Raw genomic sequence first — 20,111 nt, 5'->3', positions numbered from 1 at the left:
GTCGAGCAAGTGCGTGTCTAACAACTGGAAAACAAATGTATTTCTCCTCAAAACTATTTAATAAACTTTTCCTTTTCAAAGTGTAAGAAAACTTTTTAATGATGACCTGATAAATTCCCTCTAAAATTAACATTCAAATAACAAAATTTAAGACCAAAAAGACAACTCACTAAGAAATCCAGCGCTGAGGTTGAGGTTGCCAGATCTGGCTGACAGATTCCAGCCGAAAAGTGATGTAAAACCCATCGAAATAATGAAAAAACAGCCAGCAATCATACATTCTCTATGTTAAAACCGTCAATTATTAAATGCGGAATAGATTTCAAGCTTCACAACCCCCAAAAAAGTCCAGGCTCCAAACAAAGACTTGAATTAAATTGAGTAGATTACAGCAAATCAAATATCATTGAGATTATTGTGTACGTTTCTACTTTTCTCTGCCATAATGGAAGCTTTTTTGTTAACAATTTCTCCTAAATATTTAGTAAAAACCAGGAAAAGCAGCCCAAATATATATTTTTCAGTCCAATTGGGCTGAAACTTGCCTAACCTGGCAACACAGACTTAGAGCCTCCGCAGGAGATTCTCCTCAAAACATTGAAATAAACTTTTTAATGATGACTGGATACATTCCCTCTGAAATTAAGACCCTTGGATTGAGATTCAAGACAAATTAAGACATTTAAAAGGCCTTATTTTAGCAAAATGGAATTTAAGACTTTTTAAAAAAGGACTCGCGGTCGCCCTGCATTTGCAGATTCATGTAAGGAACGAGTCGTGTTTCCATCCCGACTTCCATTCATGTAAATCAACCAGATCCAGCCTGTGTCTCATTGTGCAGTTCAGGTAAAAACCTCAAAAAACCGTCAAAATATAGACCACATGTCCAAAATGTTATGTTATTAATGTTGATGTTACTGTTGCTGCTTCATGTTGTTTCTGTTTTCATTTGTAGCAATTATCTGTTGTTGAGCTTATGTTAACCCGTGTGTGTATGTGATTTAGCTTAGTTTTTTACCTTTTAATCTTTATTCTGATATAGCCTTTTTATTCGAAAATGTTTTATTGATTGTATCTAATAATTTTTTCTTTTAGGTTGACTATTTTTACACCAGTCCAGGGACAGCGGATGCAAAAATAGCCTTTTTGGCTAATTCTGGCACATTTTACATTAGTTTAAATGTGTTATTAATGTGCATTGTCCCCGTTATCTAAACCTTTAAATAAATAAATAAATAAAAAAAAGGTTTAAATATACAAACAAGTCTCAACAACTCAAGACTTTAATGAACAGACAAGCACAGACTTCACTCCCGACGTGTGATGAGTTTAGACGTTAAATATGTGAATGTGATGTCAGGACTTTCCCCATCACACTTTTCCTTTCCTTTCTGTTTCTAAATCATTTTGGGACACTAATTGTTGCATTCGTGACAGACGAGTCTGCGTTCGACACCTCCGAGCTGCTTTCTGACAGCAGGAACCGTCGCTAATGAACTCGCAGGCAATTCAAGGCACTTAGGTACTTCAGGTGATCCGAGTCCCACTCCTCCTTTTATGCTCAATCATTTGATACATATGCGATACAGCGTTTATTTTCTCTGCATTTGTCCGTAACATGAAGGTTTGTCTGGTTTTTAAGGACGGCGGCCCTGCAGCGGCTCTACTTCCCGCCTCGGCCCAGACCGACCTCCGTCCTCCAGCCAAGGTCGCTCAGATCTGTGCAGGTCCCCCTCTGACAGTAATTACATATGGCCTCTGGAGGGGGACGCGGCACACACCAGGAAAACAGAGGGATGAAAGAGAAAACAGCAGTAGCGAGCAGCGATAACGCGTGTGTGGATGTGTGTTGGGGAGGAAAGTGAGACAATAAAAGATAAATTAATACAGTGACTGATAAAGACATAAAAAAAAAAGGATTAAACGCCAAAATCCCTCAAGCTTCTCAGTGGCTCGGAAAACCCATTCCTAATGTGATATCAATCGCTTATCGAGCTGGTGTAAAGATATTCATATATAAGGGGGGGGGGGGGGGTGCACTTGCCTTTAATTAAATGTGAATAATTAAAAGGGGAGACGGGGTAAAACAGAGCAGATATTAGGACCTCCGGAGGAAAACCGCACATCCGACAGAAGACGATTGTGTCAGGGGTTCATACACGACACATGTCTGTATTTTATTAGATCTCACCACTTTCTGAGCTCCTGATCAAACGTTTACAAATTCATTTGATGCTCATTTCTCCTCATCCGAGTCCAGAGGTTTCAAAGGCCCTGAACAGAAAACATCTGCATTTCAGTGTTGTGCATGAACGAGTTCAAATGAACACGTTCATTTCTGTGAGAACGTTGAACTGAACGCAACATATTTGCGAATAAAGAACTTGAACTTGTTCATTCTGCAGATCACGAACTGGAATTTGCAGCTTCAGCTTCACTGTTTAGGTCCAATTATTACCGAATAATCCTCCTCATTTCACCAGTGGGCGGCGAACACATTTAAAATACTCGACGAGACGACGACGTCACACTACATTACCCACAATGCAGTGCACACTAGCATAGCAACGGGCACCAGCTCCATGGCAACGGCGGCCCGAGCCTGGTGCATCTTTACATGACCAGTGAAGAGAGAGACGTCAGATGATGATCCGCTTATCATTATCTGCAGGATTTTACACATCGTCTCCCAAAGAGTCCGACGGTAAAAATATAACCTTTCCGTGCATTTACAGCCTCTGAGTAAAGTTGAAACGCCACTAGGACAAAACATGATCGTATACAGTAGGGCTGGGCGATATATCGAGATTTTAATATATATCGATATATTTTCAAACGCGATATGGTACGAGACAATATCGTTTATATCGATTTATATAAAAAAAAAAAGATATTTTTTATTTTTAATGATTTTGATATAGCTTATTTTGTGACAAATTGACTTGAATGTTTTATTTGAGATTTGCACAAATGTTTTGTTATTTGCACAACTGTCAACCTCAGTGGAAAAGTCTGCCTGTTACTGTCTACATTGTATTAATTGCACAGTGTATTTTAATTTAATTGTTATGCAGGAAAGGGATATTTGTTTTATTTTATTCAAGAAGCATTTTTATTCTATATATGCAGGCAGTTTATTTTTATTTCATTTGTTTTATACATTTTGATATTGTGCAGACCTCTGTTAATAAAGGAACCTGTGTGGCATTTGGCACGAGGCTTTGTATTAAAAAATGAAGCTAACAGAGATGCTAACAGAGATGCTAACAGAGATGCTATGCTATAATGCTTTGGGGGAAACCCCAATTATGGCACAGAAAAAATATCGATATATATCGAGTATCGCCATTCAGCTAGAAAATATCAAGATATGACTTTTGGTCCATATCGCCCAGCCCTAGTATACAGTGAACAGTTTTAGGATAGTCTGGCGTTTCATTCGTACTTCTCACCTAAAAATATTGAAATGAACTGAATTTGAACTAGTTCAAAATGAAAATTGTGAACTATGAACGTGAAATATTCATTTTTAAACCATGTAAACTGAACTTTCAACTAGTTCATTGAGAAGTATGAACTTGCACAACACTGCTGCATTTGGCCATGCCCCTTTTTAATCAGCACACCCCTTTTTAACTGGTTGTGGTAAACGGACCCAGGTTGTTTCAACAACCCATCGAACCACCGCCGGCTTCTGAGTCAGCACTTAAAAGCACTAATTACCCGTTCAATTAGACGACATGGTTGAGCTGAAAGAGCCACGTGACTCCTGATCAGAATCTGTAAAGCCAAACAGCAGCCGCTGAAGAGTTGAATCTATCACTCTGATCCAGATGAGACATCTTCAGATCTAGAAGAGGAGGTTTGAGCCGTTTCCTTCGTTTTTAAACCGGCAGTCACTTCAAACAAAGACGGCTATTACAGGTTTAAGAGTTATTTAACCCCCGTCTGATGCAGCGCTGGATCAGGGCCGAACACCTTCAACGTGTCACTCAAGTCGCAACAGAAAACCGTCAAACGCCCTCCACGTCTCCACACCCCCCGCCGCCCCGCCGCCCCTTCACACTTTATTTTTTACTTTACAATCCACTTACAGCTCATTGGAAAATCTATCGTTATACTCGTCTCTCCATCACGCCGCCGTAAACTCGATTACGGCCGTCATCCTTTCAAATTTAAGGACGTTTGCTTCTTTTATTGCCATATTTGTCGTCTTCCGTCGTCTGCCACCTCGTCCCTTTCCTTATCAACGCTCGATACAGGACGATTTACAGATATTTCTGTCTTAATTTAAACATCAGTGCGCTTTACAGCCCACCAAACACTCGGAGCTCTCTGCGTTATCATTACCTTTGTTTAATCAATAAAACTCATCTTACTGCTCAGAGGCTGAAACAAATGGGGGCTTAAGTGCGGCCAGAATAACAGCTTCCTGACAGACTTGGCTGTTTTAGTCATTTTTATTCCTATAAATGCATCTAGCGTTTTATGATTAGTTTCACGCGGCAGTAAAGGCTGGGAAAACGGCCCGCGGCGCAGAAACGGCCCTCGCCATCATGTCCACGGCTAAGCTGTGGAGATATTTCAGGGTGTCTACAGGAAATTTAAGACTTTTTAATACCATTTTCAAACTAAATTTAAGACCAAAAAGACAAGTCACTAAGAAATCCAGCGCTGAGGTCGAGGTTGCCAGATCTGGCTGACAGGTTCCAGCCCGAACGTGATGTAAAACCCATCGAAATAATGAAAAAACAGCCTGCAATCACTATTCTCTATGTTAAAACCGTCAATTATTAAATGCGGAATAAATTTCAAGCTTCACAACCCACTAAATAGCCATAAAAAGTCCAGGCTCCAAACAAAGACTACAATTAAATTGAGTAGATTAAAGCAAATCAAATATCAGTGATTTTATTGTGTACATTTCTACTTCTTTTCTGCCATAATGGAAACTTTTATGCAAACAATTTCTCCTAAATATTTAGTAAAAGCCAGGAAAAGCAGCCCAAATATATATTTTTAAGCCCAATTGGGCTGAAACTTGTTCAACCTGGCAACACAGACTTAGAACCTCCGCAGGAGATTCTCCTCAAAACGATGAAATAAACTTTTTAATGATGACTGGATACATTCCCTCTAAACCAGGGGTCGGCAACCCAAAATGTTGAAAGAGCCGTATTGGACCAAAAACACAAAAAACAAATATGTCTGGAGCCGCAAAAAATTCAAAGTCTCGTATAAGCCTTAGAATGAAGACAACACATGCTGCATGTTTCTATATTAGTTATAACTGGGGGAAGATTTTTTTTTTCATTATGCACTTCGAGAAAAAAGTGGAAATGTTGACAGAAAAGTCAAAATGTTGAGAAAAAAGTCGAAATGTTGAGAAAAAAGTCGAAATGTCGAGAAAAAAGTCAAAATTTCGAGATTAATGTTGACGTACAATCTCGAGAAAAAAGTCGAAATGTCGAGAAAAAAGTCAAAATGTTTAGAAAAGTCCAAATTTCGAGAAAGAAAATCAAAATGTCGAGATTAAAAAGGAAAGGAAAAAGGAAGAAAAAAAGGAAAAAAGAAGAAAAAAAGGAAAAAAAGGTCAAACGTTTTTGAAAAAGCTCCAGGAGCCACTAGGGCGGCGCTAAAGAGCCGCATGCGGCTCTTTAGCCTCGGGTTGCCGACCCCTGCTGTAAACCCAAGACCCTTGTATTGAGATTTAAGACAAATTAAGACATTTAAAGGAATTATTTTAGCAAAAACATTGAATTTAAGACTTTTTAAAGGAGCTGAGGCGCTCCCTGAGATGGTGTTTGAACGCCCCCACGCAGGTAGCAGGAAGGGACGGCCCCCCTTCGACCTAATCACCATATTTCCACAGAGATAATTACATTTCTGAGTGTTTCCGGGAGTCATTTTACCCAGATTGCTGAGAGTCTGCCTTTACCTGGAAATGACACTTCACCAAACCTCACCTGGCCAACGTGACGGGGGGGTAAACTGATGGGACCCGGCTACTTCACACACTGGTGAGGATCGTCATAGCAACCACAGCTTAAACCCACTATTCCCAACGCAATGACACACACACTTTAAGGGAGTATCAGCAGAAATGAAAGAAACAACATGGTTTGAGGGGTTTGGGGGGGTCAGGTTGGGCTTCCCTGCTGGGAGCAACATAAGCCTCTCGGTGGAAGAACACAGGCCAATTAAAGGGAGAAATAAACAGATAAAAAGGCCGCAGCATTGCTGGATCATCTAAAAATCAGGCCTTTATGTAAGAAAAGCCTGAATAACTCAGCTTTCCTGCAGAAACACACAGAGCAGCAATATGAAAAATGCAGCTTGGGTACAATTTCTCGACATGAAAGAGAGAGAAAGTTGTAAAAAACGATGCATCTCGCAGATTCGAGGTATTTATTAGAGAAAAAAGCCACTGATTTCCACGTTCACGTGTAGCTCGAGTACGCAAACTCCCATCCCGAGCAAATCTGACTCTTTCCCTCTGGGGAAGAAGATGTTAACCCTGACTTCAGGTCTCTGAATCGTCCTCCTCAGGTGATTCTGAACTTTGAAGGCCTAACAGAGGAAAACCTGAACATCCCTCCTGGCTGACAGAGCAAGAAACAGCCGAAAACAGTGCAAAGTTTCTGATTCTGCAGCTCAAAGGGCTGTTTCTCCTCGTTTCCTCCAGGCGGCATCACTGCCAGACCTTCTGGATGGAAGGAAACATCTCAAAGACCCAAGAAAAGAAGACACATTTTTACAACTTGGTATTTCTTCCACGCGATTAGATTCAGTTTGATGCCATTTGATTGAATCTCCTGCATCTAAATTGAATCGTGTCAGAATTAGATTCAAACTGCAGCATTTAGTTTTCCTCGTCTGCAAAGATGACATCTGCGACGTGACGAGATGTAAATAAACTTCATTTAATCAAAAGGAAACGGATGAATCGGCGCGGCGGAGGAAAAGGACACTAAAACCGAGAACCCAGAGGATTTTAACTTTTATGGGAAGCGATAAATACGGTGGCGAGGCTGTCTGGAGTCAAAACGGCTGTAAATCAGAGCAGATCGGTCTGAGAGGGGACGGACGAGGGCGGATCCTTCACCTGCAGATGAGGAGCTGATTCAATTAAGCTCTTAAAAGACCTGAATAGAAAACCACTTAAACCGATAATTGATTAACAATTCCTAACTCTATACAGTTTAAACACATATACGAGAAAACAATTCTAAAAGAAAGTCAAAACATATCACAATTTAAAAAAAGATACAAAGAAACATTCTATTCAAAATACAGATGCGAATAAACAAGATATGAACACTTATTAATATATGTAGATATATAGATGTATATTATGGATATAGATATGTTCTATGTAGGTATGTACTGTATATAGATATATTGAGTTGTATTATATGTACAGTATTTGTGTATCTATATCTCTTAATATATATATAGATTTATAGTTATATGTAGATATGTCGATATATATATAGATTTATAGTAATTTTTATGTATATAATTGGAGGTAAATATATAAACCAGTATATATAGCACATCTACTCTTATATAGTTATTCAAGTATATTGTTATATCATTGCTGTCTATTGTTCTCTATTATATTGTAGTATTATTGTAAAGTAATGATAATGTAATACTCTGCATTATAATTACTTCTATTAGTACATACATACATACATAGTACCACAACTCCGTGAACTATTATTATATGAAGTGTTGTACACACATATATATTGTATGTATTCTGTTTTTTCACTTTTTTGTACTCTTATCATGCATGTTTGAAATAAAATATTTAAATTCTTGACAAATATAAAAATAAGGACCTCTAAAGAACTCAATTTACCTTCTGTATGTATTTCTTTGATTATTATTCTGTTCCTTATGTGATACATCATATGATACAAATGTAACTCCCTGCATTCATGGCTGCTCATGGATCATCAGAGAAGTGACTGGGAAATTACATTTTGGAGTTTAGGATATTGTAGGAGGCTAGTTTAATTATGCCTTGATCTTTGTTTATTAATTGTTTGTGTTGTATTTATTAATTTCTTTGTTATTATTTTGTCCTTTCTTTTCTTATTTTAATTTTTATATTCTCTATGGCATATGATATGATATTGTGAGGAAGGGACAGGACTAAATAAGCGTTCTGCTTCCTCCTGTTTCCTCTCCAAAACATTATTTTGCTGTTGTGCTTCATTTCTGGATGAGACTGTTAAATTGTTTTGCTTTTTTTTGGATATTTTGACGCTTTTAATTTGATGGGTTGTGTTGTTGTTTGAGACAAAGCCAACAATAAACAATAAAATAATCAGATGGAACCTCCATCTCTTCTTTGGAAAAAGATCGGCGTCCACGTACCCGTCTCCACGTCCTGGGCGTAGAAGTGCAGCTGGTCTGTGATTTCCGTGACGTACACGGGTCTGTAGTTGGCGACGCGCTCCTTCTCCTCGGTGAGATGCACGACCTCCTCCACGGGTTTCTCCTCGAAGTTCACCCAGACCTGGAAACAAGATCAGACCGGCGTGTTATCGACAATCTGACTTAAACACAGACATTAGAACAATGGTCTGCAACCTTTATCATCAAGAGAGCCATTTTGGCCCCAACTTCTACAAAAAATAACAGATCTTAAAAGTTTTCATCTTTTATTTATTTTAGCTCTTAAAACCCCTAAATATAACTGTGCATTTGTAGACGTACTTTGAAATAAATTAAACTGAACTGTAGGCCTATTTATACAGAAGAGTATTAGGGCCAGGCAGGAGAAAAAATATTTGAGAGGGGAAGATTTTTTTTTATTGAGCACTTCGAAAAAAAAGTTGAAATGTCGAGAAAAAAGTTGAAGTACAATTTCGAAAAAAAAGTCAAAATGTCGAGATTGATGTTGAAATACAATTTCAAGAATAAAGTCGCAATTTTAACTTTTACTCACAAAATTTTAACTTTTTTCTCAACATTTCGACTTTTTTCTCGAAATTGTACTTCAACATTAATCTCCACATTTCCAAAGACGATCTGCTGGACATTGCAACTTTTCTCCAGGATCAGTTGAACAAGTAATTATCTCGTTAATTCAGAAAAACAGAGCAGTTTTTTTTTTCTCAAGTGAATGCAATACGCTTAGGTAGAATACAGTACATGCTCTGATTTTTTTACGACTTAATCGTTAATATATATTCTCCGTCTGTGAACGGCTTCTTTACGATCTCCAGAGCTGCCACTAAACCAGCCGTGCTAGTCGACTGTTGGGAGGTTTCACTTCTTCAAAGATTTTTGTAGCAGTTCCGGTTCGGTATTTTTCGGCAAATGCAGAGTGCTTGTTTTGGAAGTGTCTGTTCAACGTTACATTTCTTGTTGTTCGATATCTTCTTGCCACATTTCAAGCACAAAGGTAAAACCAGCGACATCGTAAATGAAGGCAAATGAATAGAACGTTATGTGACTGATTAGAAATTAAAAATAGTTCTTTTGAAATTAGATACCATCAACTCAAACTCTGAGGTAACTGCCCAACAAAATAAACTAATATGAATAAAAATGAATACAGAAACATCATTTATGTAAGTTTGGAGCCGCAGGTTGCAGAGCTGCATTAGAGCATCAGCTCGTCCCAGTTCTGCTCAACGGCTCTAACGATGTGAACAGAACCGGGTGGAAGGCTGAACGCCGGCCGAGGAGCAGCCAGGATCCTGCTGAGGGGGTGAAGTCGTGTCAGGGTGTCGTGTCACAGGTCCAACATGGAGACGCCAGGTAGTTTTACTGCAGAACGGTCCCCCGAGGCGACTCAAACTCTTTTGAAGTAGAACAAAGCGGCGGGCAGCGTTCAGGGCCGCGTTCAGCGCCTCCTGACACGGACCTTGATGAAAGACACCACGCTCACTTCCCATCAAAGTCAGGACTCACTTCAAACACAACGCTTCACCCAATAAATATTACACATGGAACAACAGACGCACTGTTTAAACATAGATCTATTTACTGAATAAAGGTTTAATAACATTATAGTGGCTGCTCAGTTATTATAATATCCCTGTATTTCCTGCAGATCATGCAAAGTTCTCTGGAGCATCTCTGGTGTTTGCAAGCTACGTAAAGCTCAACCTTGTTATCTTTAGGCCTGTGTTGAAAAAAATTGATTCTCTGATTCTAAATCCATTCTCCCATTAATTCCTAAAAATCGATTCGTATGTCTAAAGATCGATTTTTTTTCATTATTACATTACGACTTTTGGTATTTTTTTGTTTATGCCCAAAAAAGGAATGTTTTGTTGGACACGAGAATAACTGGTGCCATGTTTTTGTTATTTTTAAAGGTATGAAAACATTAAAGTTTTCAGTTATAATTGCATAAATTGTATATATTTCATTACTTTATATACCGTCTTGGGGTTACATTTGCATAAAAGGCTAAAAACCAAATTTTTTAAAAAGTAAAAACCGAAATACACCGAAAATGGAAAAAATTAAAAGCGGAATGTGGGAAAAAATAAAACAGATTTCATCCGTCTCTGTTTCCTCCCTGGATCTGTTTGGTAATTCTGCCCCAAGATGTTTCTGAAAGCAGTTAAATCAGCATTCTGGGAGCTGATTGGTCCTTACAGCATCATTAGCTGCAAATACTTGCTGTTTAATCTCAATATAATACTAGTTGTAATATTTTGCATAACTACAGTCATATAATTCATGCAACAGCTCAAAAAACAGTTTTAATAACACTAACCCAAATCAATATCGGAATCAAATCAAATCTTGATAATCGATTCTGAATCTTAAGAATCAGAATCGAATCGATTCTTGACATTTGAATCTATCTCCAGCCCTAGTTATCTCTGACTAACACTCAATAAGATCTGCTTATCCTGTGACGATATTAAGAACAATAACCTGATTGGATCCCAGGTTGAATCAGATAATAAGAGGTTCCATACTGGAACACATCGATTGGAAAAAGTCCGGTTCTTACCCGACCGATACCAACGTTAGAGAAAGATATTTGTAGTTTCATTGTTGGAAACATTAAACTAAAGGAACTTCAGTTATTTGGTCTCTGACTAACAGAAACAAGACAAAGCCCAATGAAACCTTCCTTACTAATCTCATCATTCTTTTGGCCAAATTCCACTTTCACACGTAGTAGAAAAACTTATTTTATTGCTTTTCCTTGAGGTCGAGCAGGACTTCCACTCAGTTAACTTTTCTCTTAATGAAAAGGCAATAAAAAGCGGTGAGTTTTCTTGTAAAGCCCCGACACCCTAGTGAAGTATATTATGGGATGTTAGGACTGTTCTGTTCCTTGTTGAAAACACTTCCGTTTTGCAAACTTTGAACATTAGAATACCTGCATGTTGAAGATCTACATTTCTGTAAACTGTGCATGTGTTAAATAAAGTAAAACTAGTGTTTAAGTCCAGTCTTTGGGTCCAGCTATCATTTTAGTTTTTATAGTTTTAGTCTCGTTTATTCTCCTTTTAGTCAAGTTTCATGTCAAGTTTCAGTCGACTAAAAGTCTGAGCATTTTAGTCAGAATTGTCCATTTTAGTCTTATTTTAGTCAAAGATTGTGTTTAGCCAAACCCATTTTACAATCCAAACAAGGTTATCTTATTATTGTATTATTGTTACCTTATAGACTCAAGAATACAATCATTTCAGATACAGAAGACTCTAATTTGAGTTTACAACATATTTATTTTTTCCTGTGATTTTGTGGCGGAAACTACTGAAAACATGGAGTTTAAGCATCTTTGTTAGAACATTTCGTCTCGTTTTGGTCAACGAAAATTAAGACACATTTTAGCAGTTTTTATTTTGTAATCTACATTTTAGTCTCGTCTTTATTCCTCTACGATATTGCATTATATATTTAATTATCGTTATGGTCACATGACCAGCATTTTCGTTGTGTCTCGTCTCGTTTTCCTCAGGTGATAAAGGTTCGTTGACAACGATATTTAGTCATAATTTTCATTGACGAAAGCAGCTTTAAGTAAAACGAGCAGAAACCTGCGAGGAAATGAAGCCGAGCGACTGAACCCCAACACAAACTTTGGATCTGGGGTCCAGAAAACTGGTCTGGATTGATGCGGTTTGATGGGCGAAGGGCGGTGCATTAATGAAGCGGGGATCCTTGGAGGTTAGGGGAGGCATTTCTGCCTCTCACCGCCTAAAGGTCCAGGAGGGTTCTTAGTTAAGCCGGGCATACACTGTGCGATTATTGGCTCGTTTTGAGCCGATTTTCCAGTCGTGCGACTTTTTTTTGATCGGGCCCGATTTTGACCCAATCGTTGCTCGTGCCTCGTGCAGTGTACGTGGGGTAACGACGAGAGATTAACACCTCACGACGAGCTCCCGATCACAAATCGTGAGGTCGCAAGAAATTCAAGCGTGTTTGAAATCCTGGTCGCTCCTCGTGAAGGAATCGCACAGTTGAAGCAGCTGCGACCCGATTGGACTCATCCTTTCACAGAGAGCATGCGCAATCTCTGATGTCACCTCAAAAACTATTATTTGTAGTTTAAGTGTTGCAAATTCACATTACAAATCATGTTTTAATAGCAGAAAAAGACCGCATTTCCACGTACGGTGCGGGTCGCCGCGTACCCTGCGCCGTAGGCTCTGCGTTGGTGTAACGCGGAACCATAAATCAGCCTTCAGTGTGTGCGCTGTCTGCTGTGCCGTCAGGTCACCCACCTTTTCGTTTCATCTCGTTCCCACCTCCTGCGTGTAAATTCTTTTCACTTTAAAAAAAAAGAGCTATTTATGTTAAGCATAGGATAAAAGTTTGAACTCGGATTTTTGGGAAGTATTTTCAAGATCGTTATTTTAATAGCGGGACTATTTCCAGCGGCGCCTGTGTCAAGGAGCGCTTCGGACGCGTCACGTGATCGTGCTGGACCAATAACAGCGGCCCCTGATGTAAACAAACCTGACGTCATACAATGTGCGCAACCTCGTCTTCCCAAATATGTAGAAAAATACAATATAATGAGCCAAAAAGTGCACAAAAATGACTAAAACAGTGTTATATGATGCCACAATGAAGATGAATTATGAACTAAAGTGAAATAATAAAAATCGCCCATAATGTGATTTCGTTTTTATCATTGTGCTGTACTGTTTGGAACAACTCTTTTTTCTCTTCTCATTTTGCTGGGACGTCGGGTTCCTCCGCGAGACACAACTTTTGTGGTATGTGTTCATTGTTATGTCTAAAAATGATGCGCAGTGACCACCCAACCAGAAACGGTGCAGATATTTTGGGATTTTTTAAATATATATATATATAAAAAAATAAAATTATAAAAAAAATAAAGGATCCCATAACCTTTGATCGGGTGGGCAGGACGCACGTTTGGGCTGGAACAGCCTACCCGTGCCCCAAAACCGGCCTCGAGTTCCAGTACACAGAGGTCCGACGGGAGGATTATGATCGTATAGTGTCAGCAGACGGGTCGCATCCGAGCATCGGCTCGTACAGTGTGAGAACATAAATTGTGGGCTCTAAACTTTTGAACTCCGCGATCTAGTCGTGCAGTGTGAGATGGGGCTGTCTCATACGATTCAAAATATCGCACAGTGTATTCCCGGCTTTAATCACACGACACCATCAGGGTAGGACGTGATTTAAAAACAGGCTCAGGTCTCAGCAATGCATCACTGAAGCGTCAACAAACGACCCCGCTAACACCGCTGCCGCCGGCGTTCAGATCCCTGGTTTCACCAGCAGCAGAACGTCAAAGGTGTTTCACGAGAGCAGATATCTGAGACTCGGAGCTCAGACCCGACTTGGAGGGAAGCTGCAACATCTAAACGAGAGCTGATGAGGGATAACGCCAGGATACAGGACACGGGCTCGAGCAAGGCACGTCCTCTCCGAGCTGCAGCAAGGTCAGCTCTCTCCCGGCTCCCCGGGAGAAACGGAGGGCAGGAGGCTCATTAGGGAGAAGCGGTCTGCCACGGGCCACGTATCAAAGTGTGTGTGTGTGTGGGTGTGTGTTTGCTGAAAGCACAAAGAGCAGATTATGCTGCACGTTTGTGTAACTTTAACATGAAAACAGAGCAGAGCACACGGTCAGGATGAAGGGAAGCTCATCAACGCCCTGCAGACGGGTCGAGGTCACGACCACCGTCTCTTCTTCTCTTCTCTGTTTTGACGCTTTTCCACTAGTACCTACTCAGCTCGATTTAGTTCTTTCCCACTAGGGGTCTAACGTGCCGAGTAGATACTTTTCTGTAACTATTCTGCCGAGGTTCTAAGCGGCTGAGTCGGGCTGTGACGTCATCACACTACAGGCCACCGATTGGTCGGGGGGTTGGAGTCAGACGTCTGAGTCAGGAGGTGGAAATCAGCGAATGAGCGACTCTGACGGAGCTTCTTGTTCATTTTATTCCACCAGCAACGGCAGCAGAAGTCTGTTTGGTGATCCAACTCTGAGGTGCAGATGTTCATAAACCTGGTGCTGAGGAGAGAATTAAAAAGGGATCTAGATAGGCGATAAGAAACGACCAGATCTACCTGGAGCTCTGTCACTTCATAGCTGCTCACGGCTCCAGCTGACTTTTCAGCAGCACAGAGACAAACTAAAAAAAATTAAAAGCATCACGGCTTGAAGCTTCTCTCACTCTTATTTTTTAACTTGATATCAAACACAAGCCACAGATCCAGCAGCACATTCATCATCTCCTCCAGGTTCTACATCTTTAGTGTTTTCTTCTTGGTTTAAATCACACAATCAAATACGTCACAGCAGCTTCTCCAACCTCCTACTTCTGATCTTGGTATCAAAAATAAACGAGGACAAGGCGAGTCTAGTCGGGCTGAGTAGGTACTAGTCTAAAAGCGCCATTTCTTCCCCCTTTCACGTGCCGTTACTCAGGTTTAATAAACATGCCGGTTCTTCTGCATGTCAAGTATGAATAAAGTCACGTGGGAAACGCTTCGGACCGGACCGGAGACAACGGGCCTCCCACAAAAGAAGCTGAACAGAGGAAGTAAACAGGTAGAGGGAGGGGGGGGAGGTTAATGGAGCCTGAAAATACAATCATGCTTTACAAAGCTCTCCATCCAGCAGGATTCCTTGTAAAGCATTAAACATTTGTGTACGTTACTACATCATTAAGGTGCAGCTGGATGCAAACAAGCTTCCTCCACTGCAGATGAGTACAGGTTTATAAACTATTTGTATTTTGCATTTGATTTAATGTTTTGGTGCATCTGCATGTGTCTGTATTTAATTACGGTTTTGTTTTTATAACGGCCTTGTCTGAATAAATATATGGATAATATTTGCATATCGTTGTGATTGATTAAACATCAGGTCCATTTCAGTGATGCTGATATACGGTGTAATCTGATTACTATCATGGTAAATAATGTAATTTCAATCTTTAATATTTAAAATTCAAGTTCCATCTCCAAATTCAGTCCAATTTAAATCAGTAACATTTACCATTCCTTCCTTTCCTGAGGTGGAGGGGGGTGTTGGAGCTGGTTATTCTGCTAGAGGACTTTGGGACTAGTTAGTAGTCGTGTCAATCCTTAAAAGCACTGGAGTCAATCCTCCAATAGTGTAGAAATAGCGGTAGTGCAGTCTCCACACAGATCTGATCTCAGCTGGATCAGGACATTGCTAGGTTTTATTTTGGTCTCGGTCTGGAGCTGAACTAGTCTTGGTCTTGAATCTCTCTGGTCTTGGTCTCGGTTTAGGAGTCTTGACCAAAGTCTAGTGGGATGGGGGCGATTCGTTGGAGAACAAACACACAAAATACTGCAGGATGGAAACCACCAGGAAGTGGTGGATCTCCACCTTCCTCCGACGCCGCACCAGACCCGGACACAGCTCTTTCCCAGCATGCCAGAGAGGGAACGGTTCAAGCACGGGACAGAGCTCTGGTTGAAGCCAAAAGAACCAGACGTTCACGTAAGCTCCCCCCCTACTCAGACGACCCCTGGTGTGGCAGACAGCAGCCTCGGAAGCCTGAGCCAACTTCTTTGGCACATTTCTCGCAATGAGACGGAGAGGAAACTGAAATAATAGCGAGTACAATATTATGGGGACTCTTAAGCTCATTGTGTCCTTATAAAGACACATCTAAGTACAAGCGTGCACACACACACACACCACCCGGGGCTGATGACCTTCCGTGGTCAGCCAGCCGTCCAGTTAGTTCCACTTGAATGCAGGTGTGTGGCGGCCGCTCTACAACCGCAGCCCGACTCTGGAGCCAACAGGCCGCAAGAAACCGAGTGGACGTAAAACGGGAAACGGCCAGCGAGCGACGAGGCTACGGAGACCACAATGGCCACGGTTACATGATGCTTTTTAATTCTGAATGAATTATTCCCAATTAAATAATTCAGAATTAAACTATTATCCTTCGAGTTCACATGGAAATAGTAATTCCAAATTGAGGTTTACATGGAAAACACGTTTGATCAGCTTTCATCCTTTTTTTTTTAAGGTCTGGGGGTTGGGAAGGTTCTGATTGGATAGGGGGGGGACCGGAAGTTACCTCTACCGGAAGAAAAACACACTTAGCCGCTACAACTTTGAAAAGCTCACAATTTTTATGTTTCCTATTTTCATCTGTTCTTTTAATTATTTCCAGGTCCTCCAAGCTATTTATTAAATAAATGGTCTCTGCTCTTGACCACCGTTTACTCGTGCTGCCATCTTGAAACTTTGTTTGGAAAACCAGCCCAGCGCGCAATATAAGTGTAATGGAGACAGACGGGCGAGGGAACGAGCAGCGCAGAAATACCGGAATTAATTTAAAGCGGATTGAGTGTAAACATGATCACGGAATTATTCTATTGGGATTTAAAATCGGAATAAACCAGCCACTTACTTCAGAATTAAGTTTAATTCGGAATGGCCATTTTCATTCGGAATTAGGTTTTTACATGGAAATTTTAATAATTTTAAAATCAGATTTAATTTTAATTCTGAATTAAAGAAGAATTAAAATTCCCATGTAAACGCACTGAACCACAGCTCCATAATGATAAAACATGGGTGATGTGATGATGGGAAAACGCTGCTCTCCAACGAGAATAAGCCTGTTTGGTTGTTTTTATTAAGTGATCTTTCTTGTTTTCTATTGTATATAATTGGGCTTTAATAAAGCAAAAGTAAGTTATCCGATTACTCGATGGAATCTTTCATAGAATAATCGATCACCAAAATATTCAATAGCTGCAGTCCTAATCTGCATATATCCTGCAGCTTTCTATCGTCAGGATGTTTAAAAACCTTATATTTCATTTTATTATGATGAATGTGCTTTTATTGTCTGAATGGAAGTGTGGTTGATTTTTATGTTTTGATGAGCTGCTGGACGGTTGAATTTCCCTTTGGGGATGAATAAAGTTCTATCTATCTATCTATCTATCTATCTATCTATCTATCTATCTATCTATCTATCTATCTAGGATTTTTAGTTTTTGCTTTACCTAAACTAAGTTAAAACCAGCCTTCCAACCTTCATCTTCCATACATTCCATCTTACTACTGATTTGGGATCGGGCTCCACACGTTCAGTTCTTTCACACACTGGAATCATGTGGAGGTTTGGAGCCTCAGTTCAATTTAATTCTACTTTATTAAACCCTGAAGGGAAACGATGGAGTTATATCCAATAATTATACTGCATGTGTTGTACATCGAACATGTGGAGGGGCTCCGAATCCAACTATCAGCCTCCCGGTCGGGAGGATGTTTTACTACCTGAGCAAAAGACGCCAACAGTTTCAGATTCATCTCGCTGAAAGGTGGAATCTGCTCCCAGTGGTTTGATTTGGAGAGCCGGGGTGTTACAAACCACATGGAAATGCATTTCATGAGCTCTTTGGTTGTCCTTTGGTCAGGTGTCCTGTCTGATAAGTTCGCTCCTGCTTTTCTGCAGTAAACTAACTTTACATCATTGACTACGTTTCCATGCAGTCAATAACCCTTTTCTAACCGGAATATTAGCAAAAACCCGGTTTTGCACGGCCATGTAAACACCAATAACCCCTTTGAATAACCGGAATTTGCTCATATTCCGGTTCTTAAAAACCCGAAAATGAACCCTGGGTTACTCCTTTTCTAACCCAAATATTTGGTCATGTATAATCTTATGGGATTTCCCCATCAAAAGGAACAGGAATCTGTTTTCTGCGCATGTTCTTTTCGCAAGGAATCTTGGTCTTTTGAGTGGTCTTTTGATGGTGAAACGCAAGACCAGGAGGAGACTAATCACTTCATAAATGTAATGAAAGATATGAACATTTCTGCATTTGTAGACGGTAGAAAGTACCGGGATAGTGAGATTTACAAAAAGGTGAGTGAAAAGTTGCGCAAAGCAGGATTTGTACTAACGCCAGACCAGATCAAGCTCCGCTGGAAGACGCTGAAAAAGACGAAACTACAGGATCGAGAAACAAAACGACTTCTACTGGGCTGTTGATTATCCGCCGTGCTGCTGTTATTGTTGTTGTTTTGGATTTGGATACAGGAAGAAGAAGCGGAAATGACGGTAATTGCGTCATGACGTTCTCCGTGCGTCGCTGGTTTGATCCAGATATCCCAAATGATTAATCACCATGTATACAGGGATAACCCTGTTTGCTCACGCATGGAAACAGATTATTCCCAATGTTTCAGTAACAGGAATATTGACCTTAACCCCAGTTTTGTCTGCATGTAAACGTAGTCACTTACACCAAAACACTCTCCTCTCTTCATCACAGAAGTACCAGTCATTACATTCCCACCTATTATCGAGCTGCAAATTATTCCACTCTGCCTCCACCGGCCGGCAGGACTCTCTCCGAGGAGCCGTCTGCAGATTGGAGCGTGTTATTGACGATGACGTTCACATGGTGAGACCCACGGAGGAATTGGTGCCCCAGAGCGAACGAGACCCGACTGAAAAAGCAAGTAAAAGCAACCCGACTAACTCATGCTGGAGCAGTAACGGTTCCAGCTCCTGCAGGAGGACTCAAACGACATCACTATGCGTATATACATATTCTGAATATAGCACCTGAAGCAAGATATACCTGTCAGTTTTCATCTATTAACCTTTTATGACTAAACACTAAGAATAAAAGCCCGTCTGGGGAGATGAAGACGTCACGATCCGCCTCCACACACCGACGTATAGAGAGAAAGCGCTGACGGCTGCGGCGCATAGATCAGCGTCTTCTGATTCCAACACACCTCAGTGGACGAGGTAATTATGCCCTCGCAGCCGCCGGAGATCCCGTGTATTTTTCTAAAACAATCTGCAGCCCAGATCTCCTCACGATAACGCCGCACGGCTCTGACACTCCTCCATTGTTCTTTCATTACCCGCTTCGCACTTAGTTGACATCTGAAATCAATAGGACTGCGTTATTCATAAAAGCGCACCATGTGAACTAAATTAGCTCCTATTATGATCCTGATGAATCCTCTTTGGAGAGAATGGCTCATTAACTGATTCAAGGAAAGGTTTTCTTTGTTCTCATGTGGCTCACTTCGACAGAGAGGGGCCATGTACACCTGATTAGTTTGATATTTTTTGACGGGATATGATCAAACCTCTCTGAGCAGGAGACAACATCCAATAGAAGTACTACTAGATAATAGGGCTGGGCGATATGGACCAAAAGTCATATCTCAATATTTTCTAGCTAAATGGCGTTACTCGATATATATCAATATTTTTTCTGTGCCATAATTGGGGTTTCCCCCAAAGCATTATAGCATAGCATCTCTGTTAGCTTCATTTTTTTCTGAGCAAACCCTTAAAAAAACAGTCAGTTTTAATACAAAGCCTCGTGCCAAATGTCACACAGGTACCTTTATTAACAGAGGTCTGCACAATATCAAAATGTAGAAAACAAATGAAATAAAAATAAACTGCCTGCATATATAGAATAAAAATAAAAATATCCCTTTCCTGCATAACAATTAAATTAAAATACACTGTGCAATTAATACAATGTAGACAGTAACAGGCAGACTTTTCCACTGAGGTTGACAGTTGTGCAAATAACAAGACATTTGTGCAAATCTCAAATAAAACATTCAAGTCAATTTGTCACAAAATAAGCTA

The 20,111-nt window shown here is 40.3% G+C and overlaps 1 protein-coding gene across 1 annotated transcript in view; it reads right to left on the bottom strand.

Annotated features, from left to right (window-relative positions):
- The window catches only part of snd1 (staphylococcal nuclease and tudor domain containing 1), a 275,137-nt gene that overhangs the window by 48,569 nt on the left and 206,457 nt on the right, over positions 1-20,111 (bottom strand). Inside the window, exon 18 of the mRNA XM_061714247.1 lies at positions 8,389-8,530. Coding sequence (XP_061570231.1) covers positions 8,389-8,530 — 142 coding nt within the window. The remainder of the gene's footprint in view (positions 1-8,388; positions 8,531-20,111) is intronic.

The sequence above is a fragment of the Cololabis saira genome, chromosome 23 (assembly GCF_033807715.1).
Source record: "Cololabis saira isolate AMF1-May2022 chromosome 23, fColSai1.1, whole genome shotgun sequence".
Lineage (NCBI taxonomy): Eukaryota > Metazoa > Chordata > Actinopteri > Beloniformes > Belonidae > Cololabis > Cololabis saira.
This window is presented reverse-complemented; position numbering and strand designations above follow the sequence as displayed.